Genomic DNA, 20,901 nt, shown 5'->3' with positions numbered 1-20,901 from the left:
ACTTAACATATTTCCTATTCCTCAACAAGCACTTAAATCTCTCAGCATATTGGAGTCTGAAGCCCACAATATGTCATTCAACAACAAAGGAACTGTTAAATAATAGTCTATTATATAATATTATTCTTGACAGGTTTACAGACATCCATAGCAGCCCATAATTTTATATAAATTAAAGGCCATTTAAGAAGTTGATACACATTATTATTTAAAATGGCACTATGGCACCATCTTATGACAGAAAGCTGTAATTGCATGAAATGTGTTGGGATTATATCACTTTAGATAAATACAATAAAGATATACTACTAAACAGCTAAAACATATTGCTGAAATGCAGTTAATTCCTTAATCCTGTTAGACTGTGCAAGATATTTTCATTCCTGCCAGTCACACTGTTGGGGGTTCTCTAATCCTAGAGGGATGCAAGCATGTGAGACTAATTTATGTGAAATGTCAGAGATAAGGTATGGAAAGGTTGCCTTTAAAGTGCCAAACTCAGCCGCGAGGAAAGGTTACGGTGCCTGCCACTGCTGTTTATTCCCTATCAGGCTGGTTGAAGTCTGGGCTTCAATGAATCATCAGGAGCACCAGTGAGACTCGAGTCTCCCTGCAGACACAGAACTGCTGCAGAGCTCAGACAGACCCCCCGCCTCACATCTAACAAGAGCTAACCAGCTCTCTGATGAAAAAAATAAATAAATAAAAAATCTGTGAAACTAACAAAGATAATAGATTGAAAACTGTATGTAGTCACATACAACAACAAATATGTCCCCTCCATTTTTAAATATATACAAGTTTACTTATGTAAAATATGGATATGAGTTTAATCATGTGTTCCAGACATCAATGTAATATAAAAATTAACTAAGTATTATACATGTATTATTAGCAATAGTGCATCTTTACAACATAGAGAAACTAATATAAAATGAAGAAACAGACATTGACAGTAGTAATGAAATGCAGCACCGGAAACTGCTTGTGCTTGTTCACAATGACTTTCTAATGATAGGTTATAAAGCGAATTGAGAAAGTGAGCTCATTGTGCACATGTTCCAACAGAATGAATTCGTCCATTATGAGTGCTTACAACCATTGCAGAACAAGTACAAGTGATAGAGATTCATACTTGACCCAAAACTGAACTCAGTCACTTGTGTGAGAGATTACAACATGGCCTGTACTGAAAGCAAACAATAACGCATTACTCTTTTATTAACATCACGTTGAAATTAAAAACCTTTTGATATGACAGTATTATGTAATATTACTATGCTACTCTCAAATAATTTAAATGAGCATTATCCAACATATTTTGGAGTTATTTTTGTGTAATTCCTGAGTACATAATTGAGATTTAAAATGCAATTTGTAATCAGTCAACCAGTGTTGCTGCTCTCAAACAACGAGTAATGTTGCAGAAGCATTGCGCTACACCTTTCTAGAAAAATGAATGGAAATCACCAGAACACTCACACCGGACACTGTGCCTTTGAACGGTCACGCAGGAGAGTTGCTGGTGGCAGTGTAACCACTCAAGTAGCAAATCAAAAATAAAAAAGGGGGGGGGAGGGTGTTTTCCAAGAACTTACTGCTGGTGAGAGCTGCACCTGAGAAACACACTCATTTTTAGAATCTCTCACCTGTGATGTGTGAAAGAGCGGTGACACACTTGAGATGTGGTAAATGTACTTCAGATTTAAAAGAACTGAATCTCATCTACACCTAAAAATAAAACAAAAACATTCAGACATTCATATTTTCTTATTTTGTCATTCAAAAGTTTGGAGTCAGAATACATTTTTGAAGAAGAAGAAAAGTTTCTTGAGCAGCAGATCAGCATAAAAAAATATTTCTGAAGGATCGTGACACTGAAGACTGGAATAATGGCTGCTGAAAATGCAAGAATAAAAAACAATTTAAATGTATTATAATAGATCTCTTTTTAATAGTAATAATATATATATATATATATATATATATATATATATATATATATATATATATATATATATATATATATATATATATATATACACTCACCTAAAGTATTATTAGGAACACCTGTTCAATTTCTCATTAATGCAATTATCTAATCAACCAATCACATGGCAGTTGCTTTAATGCATTTAGGTGTGTGGTCCTGGTCAAGACAATCTCCTGAACTCCAAACTGAATGTCAGAATGGGAAAGAAAGGTGATTTAAGCAATTTTGAGCATGGCATGGTTACGGTCTGAGTATTTCACAATCTGCTCAATTAGTGGGATTTTCACGCACAACCATTTCTAGGGTTTACAAAGAATGGCGTGAAAAGGGAAAAACATCCAGTATGCGGCAGTCCTGTGGGCGAAAATGCCTTGTTGATGCTGGAGCTCAGCCTGGTCTGATGAGTCTCGATTTCTGCAAGACATTCAGATGGTAGAGTAAGAATTTGGCGTAAACAGAATGAGAACATGGATCCATCATGCCTTGTTACCACTGTGCAGGCCGGTGGTGTAATGGTGTGGGGGATGTTTTCTTGGCACACTTTAGGCCCCTTAGTGCCTATTGGGCATCGTTTAAATGCCACAGCCAACCTGAGCATTGTTTCTGACCATGTCCATCCCTTTATAACCACCATGTCCCCATCCTCTGATGGCTACTTCCAGCAGGATAATGCACCATTTCACAAAGCTTGAATCTTTTCAAATCTGTTTCTTGAACATGACAATGAGTTCACTGCACTAAAATTGCCCCCACAGTCACCAGATCTCAACCCAATAGAGCATCTTTGGGATGTGGTGGAACAGGAGCTTCAGGTCCTGCATGCACATCCCACAAATCTCCAATCTATGATGTTCCTAATAATCCTTCAGGTGAGTGTATTTTTAATATTACTGTTTTGCTGAATTTTATTGACCCCAAATTTAAATTTAAAATCTAAACTAATAAGACTAACAACTATATTACTTTTATGATGTTTTATGGTAATTATATAGTCCATAATGACACAGTCCGACTCAAGCAGTCCCTTTCTTGCTATCCCTCTCTGTCATTCTCTCCTCGTCTCTTTCCCCTGTGTCACAGGAGTGTGTGTGTTCCAGCTGACCTGATGCTGAACGCTAGCCTACTTGTGCAGTCCTCGGAGTTCTCTCAGGACAGGCGCTGCTAGCACAGACACACTTGTTCTTCAGAGGCTCTCACTGGGTCACTCTAATTGGATTACCGAGGTGGAGGGACCTTAAACCCAATCACAAACACATAACCCTTGGTTTCACCTCCAGAAGAGGGCTTGAGGACTCACCTGATAGACCAGCATCAAGCTCCTTCAAAGGCACTTCATTTACTGTACTAATTTAGTCCTCTTGCAAACATGACACGCACCAAATGGATTTTACATGCTTATCGTTAAGACTAGAGAAGAGTGTCTGAAAGGATGCAAATCATGATGAAAGAGTGAAAGAACAAAAACACAGACTCATAAGTGCATAAAAAGTGCCTTAAGAGTCCCAATTACCCACTTGAAAGCATCTTGTGAAACCTATTAATGAACATGTGACCGAGAGCAACACAGCGAGGGAAAAGGTTTGAGCTCAGAGACACGTCTTCTTTGCTCTGTGATTGTCATCATCAACACCTGTGTGTCACTGTCCTGAGAAACAAGGTGCTGGTAGCACTTAAATGCGCTGAGTGATGCTAACATTTGTCTTTGACGTCTGACCTTGTAAGTAATTCTTGTCATTCCAGTTCAGTTCAATTAGATGATTGGCTCTCAGAGGATTCAGGGATGTCCCAACGAGCCAATCAACGATGATGAAGATTGCGTCCTTTTGAGATTATTACGCAGCACTTTTCAGCCAAAATTCCCTCTGGGAAGCCCTGCAAGGTAATAAGAAAGTGAGCAGTCAAGGTATACATAAATACATTCTGTATCTGTCAAAAAATATATAATTTTAAAGGGGGGGTGAAATGCTCGTTTTCACTCAATATCCTGTTAATCTTGAGTACCTATAGAGTAGTACTGCATCCTTCATAACTCCAAAAAGTCTTTAGTTTTATTATATTTATAAGAGAAAGAAAGTCTGTACCGTTTTTTCCCGGAAAAACACGACCGGCTGGAGGCGTGACGTGTGGGCGGAGCTGAAGAATCACGAGCGCGAGTAAGCTTTTGCGTTGAGAGCGTTTGGAAGCTGTGACATTACCGTGAGGGAAAAAATATTATCCAAAACAAACCATAGCTAACAGTCAGATTCAGCGTATATTTATGGTCCAGAATCAGATCCAGAGGCTGAAATTTAACAAGAGCAGCATCAGCAATGACTACAGCAGGACGTCTCTATGTGGTATGTATTGAAACTGTATATATTTGCTTAGCGGTTTTGGAAAATGACTAAGTTCCACTTTATGTCGTCTTTTTTTTTTTTAAGCTGTACATGTGGAAAGTGCAGTTTGATGACAACATTGCATGTTGTTTACTTGATGTGCTTACGCGCCGATAGCTAAGTTAACAACACAGAGATATTTGAAGCAGTTTTACGATCCCTTTTTCGTCGGGACTGCATCATCCTTAAGAAATAAACGATATGCAAATCCGGCGTCAAACTGGGCCTTGTTTGTAAAACAAGCATCTTCGAAATGCAGGGAACAAACAAAAACACTTGCACAACTCCGTTGATGCTCTGTAAAAATAAACTCCATCCACTGGTCCCTTAATGCTGTTTTTTTTTTTTTTTTGGTAATCTGTGCAGAGTTGTCTTGCCCTGGCAACCAAAAACACACTTCTTTTGTGACATTTCAGTCTCTCGCTCTGATCAGTGAATGTCTCTGCTCCGCTCCACGGGAGAGCGCGCTCTTCCGGCAGAAGTGCCCTTAGGACCCATATAAGGAAATTCCGCTCCATCTAACGTCACACAGAGCCATACTCGAAAAAAACTTTCCGAAACTTGTGACAAACCGGAAGAGGTATTTTTGGAACAAAAATACTCCTTCAAACGTACAACTTAATTTTTGAAACTTTGTCCATGTTTAGCATGGGAATCCAACTCTTTAACAGTGTAAAAAACTCAGTACGCATGAAATAGCATTTCACCCCCCTTTTAAAAAACTTTTGCTCTAATCTAAAAGATATTAAATGGCCATAAAGAACCTTGAACATCCATGAAATCTTTGCAGTCCACAATATACTCTTAAAAATAAAGGGGGTTTTCGTAAGGATGCAATAACAACCCAAAGTAACCAGTTCAGTTTTACAATGACACATGAAATGATGTTTCAAGAACAGTTCACTTTGGGGACTCAAAAATGGTTCTTCTATGCATTGCTGTGAACCCCCCCTTTTGGAACGTTTCTTTTAAGCAGCATTTTAAAGGTACGTCAGACACAACATCTGTTCCAAATGGATGTCGAATGGCATACATCCTTCTTCAATAAGCTTAGTGAAGATAATCCAAGATGGTGGACCAAGAAAGAAAAACAGTCTAAATATAATTATATTCCATTTAGTAGTGAAAGGTGTTGTTAAAAACAGTTCAGTAAACGGGCTATTGTACTCTATTTTTGTATGTGTGCTGTGTATTTTTTTATGCCTTTTAGAGTGTTGCACTGTTAGCTTAGCTACATGCTAATGTCAAAACTCCATTGAAATCAACTGATTCGTGTCACACAGAGTTTCCAAATCAGTCACTTATTACAGTTAGGTTCCATTAAAAGCTTGCTACCTATTTAGGCAGATCCTTTCTTCATATGATTTATGGTGTTTGCTTTGGTTTTTCAAAGAGGTCAAATTATACACATAAATGTGTATGAATTTTAAGTCACAATGCTATTTGATCAATAATTATTTCGTTTAAGAAGTGATGTACTTTAAAGTTGTAAGAAAGCAAAGATGGGCTTACCTTTATCTGTGCCTTCAGCTCTGAATAGCGTTATTCTGTTGAAGAAAATATGCATCAGTTGATATACATACACATATATACATATAGGGTGAAAACTTAAATAATAATAATTCTCCATAGAGGACCCAACTTACATCATAAACAAATCTGTGTTAAGCTATTATAGTAGGCTATTATTCATACTGTATACTATTATAATATCTGTTGTTATTTTGAACAAACTTATTTTTTATATGTTTTAGTAATTAAGTAGTTAAGTAATTTTGTCACACTGCTTTCTCACTTAAAAAATATTTCTATATAACTTTAATTAGTTATTTCAGTTTTATGTTTAGTGAATTTAGCAATTTTTTATTTAATTATATTTCATTTTATTTATTTACTGAAAATGATTTCTAATAAATTTAATTTTAGGTACCAATAACAACAATTACGTGTTTCCCCTCACACGCAAACCTTCAGCTTTGTTAGCACTCTTTTTGGTACTCCGCACTTTCCGCTTTCCCTGTGGAGAGATGTTTCTCCAATTAACACATCCCAGAGCCTCCAGGAACAACTCACACACACACACATAAAGTGCCCTAACTCACTTTTCAGTCTAAATATAAATTAATTGATTTAATTTAAGATTTATTATTATTATTATTATTATTATTATTATTATTATTATTATTATTATTAGAATTTTCCATGTCTGTTCATTCTTTACATGAGACCAGAGTGAATTGAAGAAATTGGTTTCCATTGTGAGTAACAGGTTTCAGGAAGAGGAGGCCAATTCTTAGGACACTGAAGAAACTTCATTCTGACTGCAGACACACTCACACCTCCTCTAGTCTTCTTTCTCTTTAAAAACGTGTGTGTCATTGGATTAACAAGGTAACAAAATTCATAAGTAGGTCTATTTTCGACTTAGAACATCATGCTACTGTTCTGATTTAAGACAGCATCAGTTTAACATTTAAAGTATAAAAAAAATGTGCCTTGGATATTAATTTTGCTCTTACTATCATCATAAAATAAGCATTCTGGATTGTGATTTTGTGTTGGTATATATTTTTCTTTCTTTCTTTTACATCTATACAGTTCATTTGAATTACTCTTTTGTTTCTTGCATCTATTTAACCTTCATTAGGCAATTTTTTTTTCTGTTTTGATTGTCTGATACTGATTGTAAAAACTGCATTTACATTTTCTTTTTTTAGCAAAAACCTAATCAATACAAATCACCGCACTCTCCTAGCTGAATTAGGTGCAAAAAGACCTATATTTCTTCAAACATAATCAAAGGTCTGCACTCAAGTCTTTTATTTGATTCAGAGCAGAGGGTAACAAACATTTCAGCTATCTGTCTTCATCATGATGTTAAAGGTTCTTTATGGAACCATTTAGACAAAAAGGTTCTTCTATGGCATTGTGAAGAACTTTTATTTTTAAGAGTTTAGGATAAAACTTACCTAAAACCCTGTTATTTTGCCACCTTGCAAGCACCAGTTTTTAATTCTTGACATGCATATGTAAGATTTTTTTTTTTTTACTTTTTTTAACAAAAGACACCTGTGGAAGTGCATGCATCACTGGGTCCGTTTCTCACCTTTGTGTGTGGAGGGTGTTTGTCCGATGGCCACATTGCTGAGGTCTGCAGGTAAGCCCACATACACTCCACCATAGTTCCTCCTCTTTTCATCGTCCATAGATGAATCCTCCTGCCTGTGGACCCAGAACCAGAACAGAACCAAGATATGATCCAATGAGCTAATGTATGAGGCAAAAAGCACAACTTAGAAAAGTGTGTTGCTTTATAATCCATATTACAGTAAAAGTCTCAATAGCAACAAACCTTTCAGCAGCTGTATTTGACTAAACACATTTTGAGTATCATATCTGGCAAATTGTGTGATCCGTTAAATCTTGAGGGGTCTTGCATCAAAGAGAAAGTTTTCTACAGAGAACCTTAATGAGAAGCTATAAGAACTGATAAGCAGAGCTTTTAGTATGGCAACATTTTTCTCAAAAGAGACTTTTGTGAACATGTTTGAGGTTTCATTGATGGTGTTTTTGTGGAGAGTGTTTTTTTTTTTTGTGGCAGTCAAGGACTTGATACAGTATGTGCACGCGAGACTCTGTCCTGATGTGTGGGTGCTTGTTGTTCAGATGTGAGAGAATAATTCCCGGAACTGTTTGGAAAATAACAGGCTGTGTTCAAAACCCCACAGTTTTTCTAAGGGAGATTGATTGACAAGCAGTTTCAAAAACTGAACGACACTGCAAGGATTTATAGTATTTTCCCTCCTATTCATTCTCTCTCTCTCTCTGAAGTCATAGCCTTTGAAAAAAAAATTATGAGATTTCAGAAAAAATAAAGAATCTACCACAAATGTACACAAATTTGCCATCACAAAACCAGCATTACATACCTAATACAATAATATTGTTATGTGAGTATTGCTAATTTTAGGTGTAATATTGTTAATGCAATAATATAATAACTGTAATTAATATAATTTGTGTGCATTTATGCATAAAGTATATGCATATACCTTTTTTGTGTGTAAACAATGGGTGTCAGTTTATTTTTGCTGTCCTGGTAATACTCACACATCTTTGGCTGACTCAGATGAACCTGTGGAAATAAGCAAACACACAAATTAGTCATGCCACATGTTCCTCGATCATTATATACAGTATACAGTATACACAGAGTAATTTTAAAAGAACATATTTATTGCTCTCCTGAATCCAACCAACATTTACACTGTTTGAAAGAAAACGGACTGATTAAGAATCGTGTAAGTAATTAATATGTCATTATTGTGTTATTACAATGTAATAAAGACATAGGGAAAGTGTTGTCGGGCGGATTTATCATTCGCTGATATGGCGAAAGCTCCATCCAATGTCTGGTCAATCACACTATGAGTCATCAGTGAACACTAATGTGTGTGTGTGTGTGTGTGTGTGTGTGTGTGTATGTGTGTGTGTGCGTGCGCGCAAGTACAGTTCTTAAAGTTAACTGACAGGTGGTTATGTGTGTATTAATATCATATATGAATGGTAGGGAAGGGAATACATATTGGCTAGCTCTCCACAGAAATATTAGACCACAGACTTCATTTAATGACAGTTCAATCAGTCATAACACTGCATCCTGTTAAGACATACTTTGATTATAAACAAATATTATAACAATTTGAAATAAATGGAAACAAATTGTTGTAATCTGTAATTGTTGTAAATTGTACAATCTGGCAAAAATCCATGAATTCCGGCAGACAGAAGTCTAATATACAATGCAAATAACATCTCTTCATCGCCCTGTAATGCTTAAAATGCTATTCAAAATGACAGTGTGTTTGATGACTCCACTAAGATCCTCACAAAGCGGTTCATATTGATTCATGCCCATTCCTGCCTCAGCTCCTGTTTATGTGTGTGTGTGTGTGTGTGTACTGTGTACCCATGTGAGATGACTCATACTGGAGCGCTGTTCAGATTGCCGTCTAACTCTGCTGATTTCTGAAGGATGACTGAGGACATAACGTTCACACATACTGTACAAACACACACATGCTCATCCACGTCCAGCCGAGACACATCAGTTCTCTTAAGAGGTTCACAGATCATGCAATCCCTTCACAGTGGTGTAAACAAACAAACACCTTCATGAATATAATTTAGTCTCAGAGACCTCCAGGCACAAAGAATTGACCAAACTCAAGAAACGATCTTTACTTCTAGCCGTTAAACAACTGGTAGGATATGTTTGATCCAGTTAATCTACAAGGACCAGGGTTGAGTGAATCTAGATGTGTGAATGATTCAGTCCTGACAAGACACTCAGAACTCCCATTCACAACATGAGAGCATCTGGCCAGAAGCCAATGGTTTGTGGAGGAGAGAAAGATGACTGGATGGCTAAACTCACATGAGCAGACATGGGCTTGTTTACAGAGCACACACACAGCAACAAACAGACTCACACACACTCATGAACACAAACGTAAAGGTAGAAAAGCAGCACACTTACCCGCAGCTGTGCTGTCTGAGGTGGAATTCCCACATCCCATGCTTTAAACTTTGTCAAAGTCAATCAAAGTGATGGAAATAGGATAGATAGACAGTGCTGAGGGGGAGTGACAAGGGGGAAAGAGACACAGATTACTGGAATTGGTTGGAAGAAGGATGAATGGAGGGATGAGGAGAGAGTGAGGATGAGGGTAGTGCAGTCTGATGGCTGAGCCTGAATGTGTCTGAGCTGCTATACCTCCTGCACTTCCCTTGAGAGAGAGAGAGAGAGAGAGAGAGAGAGAGAGAGAGAGAGAGAGAGGGAGAGAGGAGGAGGTGAATGTAGGTGGTAAGAATTATTTCTCCACCCTGGCAAGGTTGCCCAGGTAACAGAGATTGTGTTTCTGTGCATGTGTGTGTGTGTGTGTGTGTGTGTGTGTGTGTGTGTGTGTTGATACGAAGAGTAATAATACTGTGGGAAAGGCAAAATTTATTTCAAGATTAAAAAGGAATTTCACATTCTGTTCAGATTGGTGGTTCTTAACCAGGGGTCAAAGCAAACTTTAAAAAAAAGGAAATCAGTTATAACAAATTATAGTTAATATATGAACATATATATTAATATATAACACAATATTATCGTTTATTTGTAATAATTATAAGACATTTTCACCACTTTTTTTTTGTATTTTGCATATTAAAGAATACATTGACATATATAGTATATTAACATGTAATAGATATAAGAACAATAATAATTTTGCAACGCAACTGTTATTAATAAAAAAAATTCAAATGATAAAACCAACATATGGTCCAAAATGTAAACTAACATTTTGTATGCTTTGCAACTTTGCATATTATTACTATTTCTATTAACATATCTAGCATAATCATTATCATCAGCAGCATATAAAATATTAATAATAACATTTTGCTAATATTAATAATAATATAGAATCATGTTATAAAATAAATATTATCTTTAGGTTACAAAAGTTGAGAACTGCAGATAAACAATGCAATAATAATAGTGATGTAACTAGACAGAGGTATGTTGCATGTGAAAATGGCAGAATGACAGATATAGATGGACTGTAACTTATTAGGAGCAGCATTCAACATCACACAGTAAATGTCTCAGTATCCACGCTCTCAGCCTTTTGCCAGTTGTTTTAGAAGGCAGGTGAGGACATTGACTAATTATACATGCTGTTCTGGGTGGAAATGGGTCTCTGAGTCGTGTATAACGTGCAACAAAGAAGAAAAAAAGAAAACTTTGGTGATCAAATGACTAGAAGATCTGACCAGCTAAATGAACAACGCAACAGAGAGCATCACAAAAGAATAAAGACTACAGCACTGTGTTTTATCTGTTATCTAGTGGAGCTTGTTGACAAAGCTTGATTGTAAGAATTATGAGATAAACGTAACTTTGCGAGGGAAAACAACAACAGCTGTGAGAAGTAAACTCAGCATTCCAATAATGATTTTATATAGCAATTCTGAAAGAACTTAGTATGGATAGCAGCTACTGATAAGATATGTAAAGTTGTCTTCATTTTAAGGTGGAGACATTTTAGAATATAGCTTATTTTTCTTATTCTATATCTTTAAGGTAAGTGAGTCATACACTTGGCCTTTTCACAAGCGTTACTTCCCTTCACCAAGCTCCTCCACTTACATTAGATTAAAACTCCTTGAGAACGCTTAATGCGTTAGAGTCATCAGGTCAGTCCACAACTCCATTTAGACCTTGGACTATTCAGCTCTATTCGTAGTCACGGAAAGACTGCGAATTCTTTCCCAACACAAGAGCACTTACTGATATCGCAGGAACATAATTAATTGATTTTCCCTCCATTTGTTTTGTCTAGAATGGGTGTAGTGAATGATTTGTGCAGCAGAGGGCAGTATGTTAACGTTGTTAACAAGTGTTTATAACTCATTTACGGTAGGTAAACAAACGTGACACTGGCATTCTATTCCTGGAACAAAACATTCAAAATAAACCTCACAAAATGGGGGGAAAAAAGAGGTTAAAGAGGCAGAACCTGAAGAGGAAAGTGCCTTAAAATAGCTGGATAGTGAAGTGAACAAACAACTCCAGCACACATCTAATTGAATGTCCTTTCGCTCGCTGAGTCGCTGGCCTTCAATAAATGGCGTCACAGCTTGGTCTTTATGTTGGAGTTAACTCGCATATGTCTATGTTTGGCTCATGCCGGGGACAGGAAGTTATCCGTGTCCTAGTTTTCCCTGAAAGCTCTCATGCCTTCAGGCAGGGCCATTCAGGAGAAAAACAACAGTTTTAATGTCTACTTTGAAATAAAGTGAAATAGTTAAGGGCGTGGAAGGCTAGGAGATTGGGATTTTACAATCCTCTCTTTACCTCTTTTTATTAGTAGTAAGTAGTAGTATTCTTTACCATGACTGAACAGACCCAGTTCAGACCCATTTTTTTTTTTTACTTTATTTGGAACTATTTTTGATTGCAGAGGGGGAAAAACACAAGAAAGAGTTCTGTTGTACTGAATATTGAGTCCAACAGCATTTGAGTTCCTGTAAAACAGTGGTAAACTTTATATTTATATACTGTAGTAGTTTTATTGACACTGATGAGATTTTATATTTACATTATTTTAGATGTTTTTCATAGGTGATTCTGACATTTTATTATATTGTGTAATAAGTTTTTTTTTTTAATATATTTCTAAATAGTATAAAATTGGTTTGTTTTCAGTTCTCTGTTTAAAATGTTACCAAAGTCAATTTTATTTATTTATTTATTTTTACATTTGTCTGTACTTTCAGCATTTTTTTAGGCAATGATAACACATCTGTGAAGTTACTTGAATAAATATTGTATAAATATTCATGTTGTAATATTTAAGACTGGTGCATTAATTTCCTGGAAAGCACATTATCACTGACAGTAATGGCTTGGACATTATACAGTGAAACCATTTACAGTCACTCCCACCTTCTGCAGTAAGTTAATGTGATGGCATCCTAATCTACATACATCACAGATACAATTCCTTCCTTTAGTATTTATCTCTAGATAAAAGATGCTTTCAAATGCATGTTTTTTGGATTTAATTGATTAATCTTATCGCCTCTAAATTTGTCGTTGCACGGAAACCAACACTCATTGTGGGGACCACTTAAACTCTTGAGTTGATTAGATATTAATGGTAATCAAATGAACTATTCATTACTAGTTAGTATTAATAGGTTTTACCGCTCACATAACAAAATTATTGTTTAACTGACTGATCATTTAAATTAAGAAAACAACTCACCCCAAGTCTTACCTCATCTCCGATGTCATCTCACAAACATCTCTCAGGTTTGTTACTGGAGGTATTTTAGATTTCCTTCCAGGGCTATATTAGAAATTAATAATGTTTAACCTCATTTAACAGCCCGACATATACATTTAAAGAAGTAGTGAACAATTCTCACAAAAACACAGAAACATGACTAAGGACCCTATTGCAATTTTAATGCAGATACAATCACCACACAATTGATCATTATTACTCATATTTTTAAGGCACTACCTGGTAAGGAAAGGCAAAAAAGAAGTTTTACAATAAGCCACTGACAAGGTCATAGCTAGACAACACAGAAGAACTGGCAGGAAGAGCGAGAAAAAGTAGAGAAGAATATGAAATGTTGGCAGTTGGTCTATATTTACAGTTCAAAGGCATTTCCTGCTGTCCATCATGCTCAGAATGGGCGGTGCCAGCCTCTAATTGGCTGCAGTGTGACTTTGTCACCACCTACCAAAGGCAACACAAGTCACACTAGTGAAGTTCATGAAGAAACAATATTGTCCTCAGTACCCTTCTGTCATTAAGAGTGTGAAGTGTTTGGCACATTTGAGTCAGAACATACAGGTAGGAAAACTGTACCATTTACATATTAGACGACTTACCATCAGCTGCCTTACCATTATAGCTTTTTCAGTAATTAAATTAAACTTTAGACTTATTCATTTGATAAATATAAAACAACAGAAGCTTTAGGTGGTTGTGGACAGCTGCAAAATATTTATTTAAACTTTGGTGAACTCTAAATAAAAATATAACATTAAAAAAAAAAAAAAGAAAAAAAAAAAAAAAAAAATAGTACCAATAAACAAAATTTAAATTCTAGGATATCATGATTTAATAAGCAAATGAGTCGCTCTCAGTCCAAACTATTGCTGTTAAGGCAAAATCGTGTTCGTATTTCATTATAACATTCAAGAAAATTCTCTACCATTCATGTAACTTCTTAAGAAAGGCAACCAGCAATACAAACTTCCTTGATCAAATCAAATATTGTTAATTTAAAATACAAAATCATAACTTTGTCATAAAATAAGGCAAGCCATGTGTCAAAGTGCACATACATAAAAGCAAAGATGGTACAAAACATAAAAACTCAACTGGTGGATCAGGCACCAAAGCAAAGGGAGATAAAAGCTTCCGTGGCCTTTGTTCTGAGTGTCTGTGTGTCATGGATCAAATGCTCTTTCGCTGTGTTTCTGAGACGTGGACAACTGCTCAGAAATCATAGTCTGCTCTTTTGTACCGTGGCTAAATTAGAATTGGACTTGATGACATTACTATACGCAATCACTGATAAATAAGCTAAAAAAAAAAAAAAAATCGGGAGGGACAAAAGAAGCCCTGGCTCGGACATCAGCATCACAAACACCTGTACAAACCGATAGTGATACCACAAACTGAACCGTGAGCCAACGACATCAAAGAACCCACAGGATGTGACATCAGCACTGCACAGGAATGAGAGTGGCACTTAAAATACACACACACAAAAAAAAAACAATGGCTTCCACAGAAACATTAATCCATCTCTTTTGTCTTAAGCCTCTTGCAGCCTCGAGTGTAAAAATATATTTACATATAATACTATTTTAATTAATCTACACAGGAAGAATATACTGAACATCTGATTATTGGCATAGCAGAACACAAAAATAAATGCTGGGTTTTCATTGTGCAGGTGCAGATCTGAGAAGTACCATAGTGAGTTTTCGCTCTCCTCAACGGTTGTGATGTTCCCCTCAGGTCAGAGTATATTATATTGGTCCCTCTGAGCAGAGCCGAAAGCCGTTAGGAGAGGAAGGGTCTGCAATTAGTCTGTGTTCCTCCTTGCTTCATCTTTTACTTTATGGAGCAGAGGCTCCAAAAACCAGAGTCCTCCAGAAGGCCTGTTCTTATTTTTGAGCCCATTAAATTGAGCTCTGTCTTGGATTTAGTAGCACTTCCATCTCCCTTCTTGAGTCTGGGCTCCTCGGCACTAAAGGTCAGTCACTTTATTCTCCAATGCGGCGGCGATCTGCTGCAGTCTGAGGGTCAGCTGTTTGCTCTGGGCGGCAGGATCGTCCTCCAGCGATGAGATGATCTATGGATAGAGAGGCAAGAGACAGACACTTGTACCGTTTACTTGAACTCAAAAATAAAAATTGTACCAGAGTAATTTATGTATGCAGTTATGAAAATGGCTGGAGTTCAACATATACTATGATGTGAAACAACACCTACCCCATCGTAGTACTTGCTGGCATACTGGTAAAGCTGGTGCAGTGCAACCTGGGTATTCAACTTATCTGTATGAGACTGGAGAAAGATAAGGAGTTAAATTTGCCGTTCACAGTTACATGCATGAAATAAAATGAAATACAATATAATGATAAGAAAAATTACATCAAATAAAAAAAAAATTATACAACTGAAAAAAATATAGAAAACAAAATAAAAATGACACAAAATAAAATAAACATGACAATATATAAGACAACATTACATAAAATATGAAAACTACTAAAATAAAATAAAAAATAAACATGAAAAAATATACAAATCTAAATTTAAAATTAAATTTAAAAAAGCATAAAATATAACACGAACTTGAAATTATACATTTATTAATAAAACAAACAAAAAAGCTAATTATATAAAAAAATACAACAATAAAAATGAAAAAAAAAAAACAATAATAATCAGAAAATACAACAAAATACTAAAATAAGACAAAATATAAAAGATAAAACAATAAAATTTAAATTACACGATTGTAAATAAACCAACTTACACGTGAAACTTCTGCAAGGTGTGTGTTCATGTCTTGGTCACTGACTGGAACCATCTGACGGATGCCTTTATAATAACTGAAGAGCACAGAGAACATGAGTGTGTTGTTGTCTTTCTCACTTGAGGTATCACATGTACCAAATAATGAAAAGAACAGAAACCTACTCATCAACCATCTTCTTGTAAGTGGAGATTTCCTTGGCATAAAGCAGTTTGTTGCTGGGAGACTCCTGTGAAGCAGAGATCAAGAGTGGAGACATTAAACAGAAAGCCAAGATGAAATGATAGCATCTGATAAGCTACAACTTCAGCTCTTGCTGCTCACCCGGGTAAGTTTGTGCTCAGACTTGGTGCAGGCGTCCATGAAGGTCTGGGCGATGACGGACAGAGAGGCGTCCACCACTTCAGTCACATGTACGTCAAAGATGAAGTGAGGGTTTTTCAAAATGTTCACCCAGAACCGGAGAGGCAGACTGAGGAAACAAACACACCGATCCACGTATGACTTGCGAGGACAAAACAAAACAACTGAAAATACATTTATAGGTGGCAGATTTGTCAGTAACACTAAAGACAGAATGAAAACCCATATCTATCTGTCTATCTGTTAAATTAAGCATAAAGTGCCATTCAATTTAGCTTAATGAAGACAAGCTCAACAAACTCTCTACTCAATAGAAATGTCATTTTGTTTTAAACGAGGCACTGTTTTTGTTTAAAGGAAAGTAATAGCTTTATCTTCATTCCTCCAGAGCTTTTTTTTCCCTTGATCTAATGCATGTATCAGCAGCTTATCATTCAATCTAGGACCATCATTTTTCAGAGAGAGACAGAGAGAGAAAAAAAGTCATCTCAGAGTTTGGTGTGAGATTTTAATATAACAATATCCCAACGGCCCTTTTAGGAAAGGAGCTGCAAGCAATCCATACAGAGTCAATACCAAAGTCCCATTGGCCTCGACTCGAAAACAAATCAAACTCTTTTTCCTGACTTACCCAGCAGTCACGGTTCTTCTGCAAAATAATAATGAGAGGAGTAATTTAATGGACCGCTGATGGTGGTGGAAGAGAGAGGGGATGTGAAAGAGAAGTGCGCACTTCAAGCACACTGATGCAGACTTCACATGTCAATATCTCCGCTCATCGAACAAGACACACTGTGCATATTTTATCAGGGCTCAACAAAGCCTGCATAATTTAATCTGCAGCTAATCGGCTTCAGAGTTTTCAAATCTCTACTGCAAAGGACAGTTTATTATTATTGTTGTTGTGAGATAGATAATATTATAATTTGTCTCAAATTAATTGTGAAAGTTAACTTTTTACTCGTTCTAGAGTTCATGGGTTAAAGCAACGCAAAACGCAGTACCATAATTGATAATGAAAGACAGGTAAAGATGAATGGCTGTCACATCTATACACAAGAACGGCCACGCTCATGTGAATTCATGAAGCAGAAAGCTGGTTTTAGTCACAGAAAGAATGTCTGTCACTTTAAACAACCACCTCCGGCTGTGCACATATTGTACAACATAATACTGGCATCTTACTGTACGTCATGAATTCATGCACAACACAGCTTTATCAACTGATGCAATGAAACAGTTGAATTCATTCAGATAATGCTGTATCAAAATTTTAGACTGCATCGATTATTTGTCATATAATATAAAATTATAGAATATATACAGTACACTTACAGTTAGTTATTATTATAATTATAAATAAGATAATTAAATATAATGTATAGTGTATTTATGATAATATATATTGTATATAACAATAAACAAAATATTTCTAAATAAAAATAAGGATTTGTTAAATTCACAATATTATATAATATACGCAGCAAATTAACTGTTTTATTTAACAAATTTTAACCGTTTTTGGGGGGATGGGGGGTTTAAAAAGTTTTCCTCAAACAATGAAAGTTGAAAGGGTGAATTTACAGTTAATCATTATATTAAAAACCTAAATAATATATTTATAATATTATACAATAATATTTCTAAAAGAAAACCTTTGTCATTTAATAAAATAAAATAAAATTAAATATAAGAGCTCAATGTTACGGTAATGCATTGATGTCTCACACATGTTTTTTCCACTCACTTATGTTGTAATAACGAGATATGTCTTTCATCTTTTCTCGTTAAAATGATGATTAGTAGCTCTGCTACTAAATTTATTTCAAAATGGCAATCCATATACAACTATAATCAGCAGTTCCTTCATCTTAGCTGAGCTTTCAACGGTGTCACAGGAAAGAATGAATCTGATTGGTTAGTTCTTGTCACATGACCCGCGGTGCGCTTGCGGCTCTCTGAAAAGTTTAAATGTTTTTAACTCGATGCGGTGCGGACGCGCTTGGAAAAAACGGGCACGTCGCACCGCGTGCCTACATTGGAAATAACGAATTTGAGCGCGCAAAAGACGCGATATGTGAACAGGCTGAGTGGAAAAGTGGCATTTTTAGGGCAGCCCACTTACAAATAGCAAGCACATTTTTTAACCCACTAACAAAAAATATGAAAAAGCTTAATTTTCATTTACCCTTTTGGCAAACAGAACAAAATAATAATAATAATAATAATATTGTAGCTAGAAAGCAGCACGGACAGTCCCTTATCGCTCAAAACATATAGTTTTTATGTCATATGTCTTTATTACGAGAAAAATATGTAGTTTATCTAGAATTGATGTCATTTTAAATAGATAATTACATCGTTTTAATGAGAAAACATCTCGTTATTAGGAGAAAAGATATCGTTTTAACGAGAAAACATTGTGTTATTACGAGAATAGATGTGGTTTTAACGAGATAATTATGTAATATTAATGACATAACATTTGGTTTTTATGAGAAAATGTAATTTTAATGAGAAAACATCTTGTTATTACGAGAAAAGATGACGTTTTAATGATAAAAGTTGAAGTTAAAATGACATCTCGTTATTACGACATAACTGAGTGGAAAAAATAATATGTGTGACTCAGCAATGAGTCACCGTAGGTTCGTACTCCACTGAATTTAACTGTATAATAATAATTTAAAGAAAAACAACTAAATTGATTTTTTTAGGGGACGGTCCCTTTAAATTAATGTTGTTCAGAACCGTTAAGTGTTTCAAACCTGTTGGTCTTCCAAATGTGGATGGTCTCATCATCAACGTTGTCATGTTTTAGTGCTTGTTCATCCAGGAAGTCAAAGAAATACTTGACAGCAGGAGGAACCACGGTCCCGGAAGACAACACACTGCGGAAGAAATCATCCACAAACTGCTGCAGCGTGCCCTGTAACACACGCACATCACAGTACATCACTATCTAATTCAATTTCCAATTCAATTCACGTCTACATGTGAATGAAAAAAAAAAAACTGTTTCAAATGTAAGTAAATATTCAGTCTAACCCACCTTCATAGAGAGGAGTCTGGTCAGGTAGATCTCAGTGATGGCTTTCGTCGTGGCCTTGTCTTTCATACTCCCTCTCTTTGATTTTACTTCATCCAACTCATCCGCCGGTCTCACCAGGTGAAATACTTTATCGTCTTCCAGCAAAGATTTTCCTATTCATCACAAAACAAGCACATTTGAAGAACTGATTGCTCTTCCTGTTTGGAGAAGAGTTATTTTAGGCATACTTTAGTATAAGAGGCCTATTAGTTTGGGTTCAGTTCTAGTTCACTGTCTATTTAGTGCGTCAGCAGATTTGAGTCATTCTGTGTTTTTCCATCACTAAGGAGTGTCAATATGTTAAGACTATTACGTGAGGGTCAATATGAAGCAATGCAGCGGTGTCATTAAAATACGACTGGAGTAGTTTAAGACTTCAGTATAATTGAAAGTCACTAACTTTCTTCGTGATTGTCTTGGTTCTGGTCAAAAGACTGCTGGGTGTGCAGAACTCGGGACAAGACCAGGGTGGCTCCATCCCTCACCTTATACACACACACAAAATATTTGAAACAGTTATTCACTTTAATTAAACAGGGAATAATATGACATCACACAAAGTGATCCAAAAGCATAGAGAATATCTGTTTAAATTTGTTTTGTTTGTGTACCTTTTCAAAAAATAAAATAAATAAATAAATAATTTAATTTAATTTAATAAAGCCAGTGATTGAATAAAACAAAACAAAACACACAAAAAATATGTATAAAAAATTAAATATGTTTTAGATACTTTGGGCACAAATAAAGTAAAATATAAATAAAAACTAACAGGCTTGTCAGTAACACTAAAGCCAAGATGGAAACCCAAGGTGAACTAGTTTGTAATTTATACTTAATAATGCACTGTTTATGTTAATGTATTTTTGATTTTGAAATCCAAGTCTACTTAATAAAAGAATAGAGTACAATTAAATAAAATAAACCATAAAAAACCCGATATAAACAAACAAATAAATAAATCCCTGTGATGAAATAAAATAAATGCATTACCTACAAGTTTTAATTAAAATCAATGAATTGTAATTAACTGACAGTATTAACACAGCGAAATGTGATCTTCAAGACAACATTAATCATTGAGAAACATAAAATGCCAAATTTTCAATACACTGTGAGTGTTTATGTGTGTATTCATGTGTTATTGTGCACTCACATTGTAATGGGCCAGGGTGTTGATTCGTTTCCATCTTCCCTCTTTCTGTGATGTCAAATCCAGATCGGACAGGATCTGGCCTGTAGAGCCAGGGCGCCACTCTGTGGCAAGAAAAGCAAGTATGTAAGAGAAGAAAATAAATGAATAAATAAAAAATTGTGGCACACATTACACTTGAAAATCCCTGGCTGGTTTTTCTCTACACTCCTTCATTTAACCAGATTCATCTGTCTGATGGATGATGCGAGACAATGGCTTTAACAATTCAGTACATTTAAAAGAACAACTCATTAAG

At 35.6% G+C, this 20,901-nt stretch overlaps 2 protein-coding genes across 2 annotated transcripts in view; both read right to left on the bottom strand.

Moving 5' to 3' along the window:
• Positions 1–2,065: 2,065 nt before the first annotated feature.
• LOC127970311 (overexpressed in colon carcinoma 1 protein homolog) lies at positions 2,066–10,113 on the bottom strand. The gene is made up of 5 exons (XM_052572815.1): positions 9,908–10,113; positions 8,479–8,503; positions 7,475–7,590; positions 5,881–5,915; positions 2,066–3,865 (listed from the first exon to the last, which is right to left on the bottom strand). The coding sequence occupies exons 1-4, from the start codon at positions 9,945–9,947 to the stop codon at positions 5,911–5,913; spliced, it is 186 nt and encodes a 61-aa protein (XP_052428775.1). The 5' UTR covers positions 9,948–10,113; the 3' UTR covers positions 2,066–3,865; positions 5,881–5,910.
• Positions 10,114–13,372: 3,259 nt separating this feature from the next.
• Positions 13,373–20,901, bottom strand: part of LOC127975505 (plexin-B2) — a 96,461-nt gene continuing 88,932 nt past the window's right edge. The window contains exons 29-37 of the mRNA XM_052579650.1: positions 20,607–20,707; positions 19,851–19,935; positions 19,412–19,563; positions 19,128–19,288; positions 16,321–16,468; positions 16,161–16,225; positions 15,997–16,072; positions 15,447–15,521; positions 13,373–15,306 (exon numbers count right to left, since the gene is read on the bottom strand). Of these exons, the coding sequence (XP_052435610.1) occupies positions 15,202–15,306; positions 15,447–15,521; positions 15,997–16,072; positions 16,161–16,225; positions 16,321–16,468; positions 19,128–19,288; positions 19,412–19,563; positions 19,851–19,935; positions 20,607–20,707 (968 nt within the window). The 3' untranslated portion in view covers positions 13,373–15,201. The remainder of the gene's footprint in view (positions 15,307–15,446; positions 15,522–15,996; positions 16,073–16,160; positions 16,226–16,320; positions 16,469–19,127; positions 19,289–19,411; positions 19,564–19,850; positions 19,936–20,606; positions 20,708–20,901) is intronic.

Source organism: Carassius gibelio, chromosome A4 (genome assembly GCF_023724105.1).
Source record: "Carassius gibelio isolate Cgi1373 ecotype wild population from Czech Republic chromosome A4, carGib1.2-hapl.c, whole genome shotgun sequence".
NCBI lineage: Eukaryota > Metazoa > Chordata > Actinopteri > Cypriniformes > Cyprinidae > Carassius > Carassius gibelio.
Note: the sequence above shows the minus strand (reverse complement) of the source record. Positions and strands in the feature narration are given on the sequence as shown.

Bases quoted from the DNA above. Each gene is read 5' to 3' on its own strand.
- LOC127970311 (XM_052572815.1), bottom strand. From the start codon at position 9,947: ATGGGATGTGGGAATTCCACCTCAGACAGCACAGCTGCGG. The intron at 8,504-9,907 runs GTAAGTGTGCTG...TTATTTCCACAG, and splicing joins CTCAGACAGCACAGCTGCGG to GTTCATCTGAGTCAGCCAAA. The intron at 7,591-8,478 runs GTGAGTATTACC...CTGGGTCCACAG, and splicing joins TCTGAGTCAGCCAAAGATGT to GCAGGAGGATTCATCTATGG.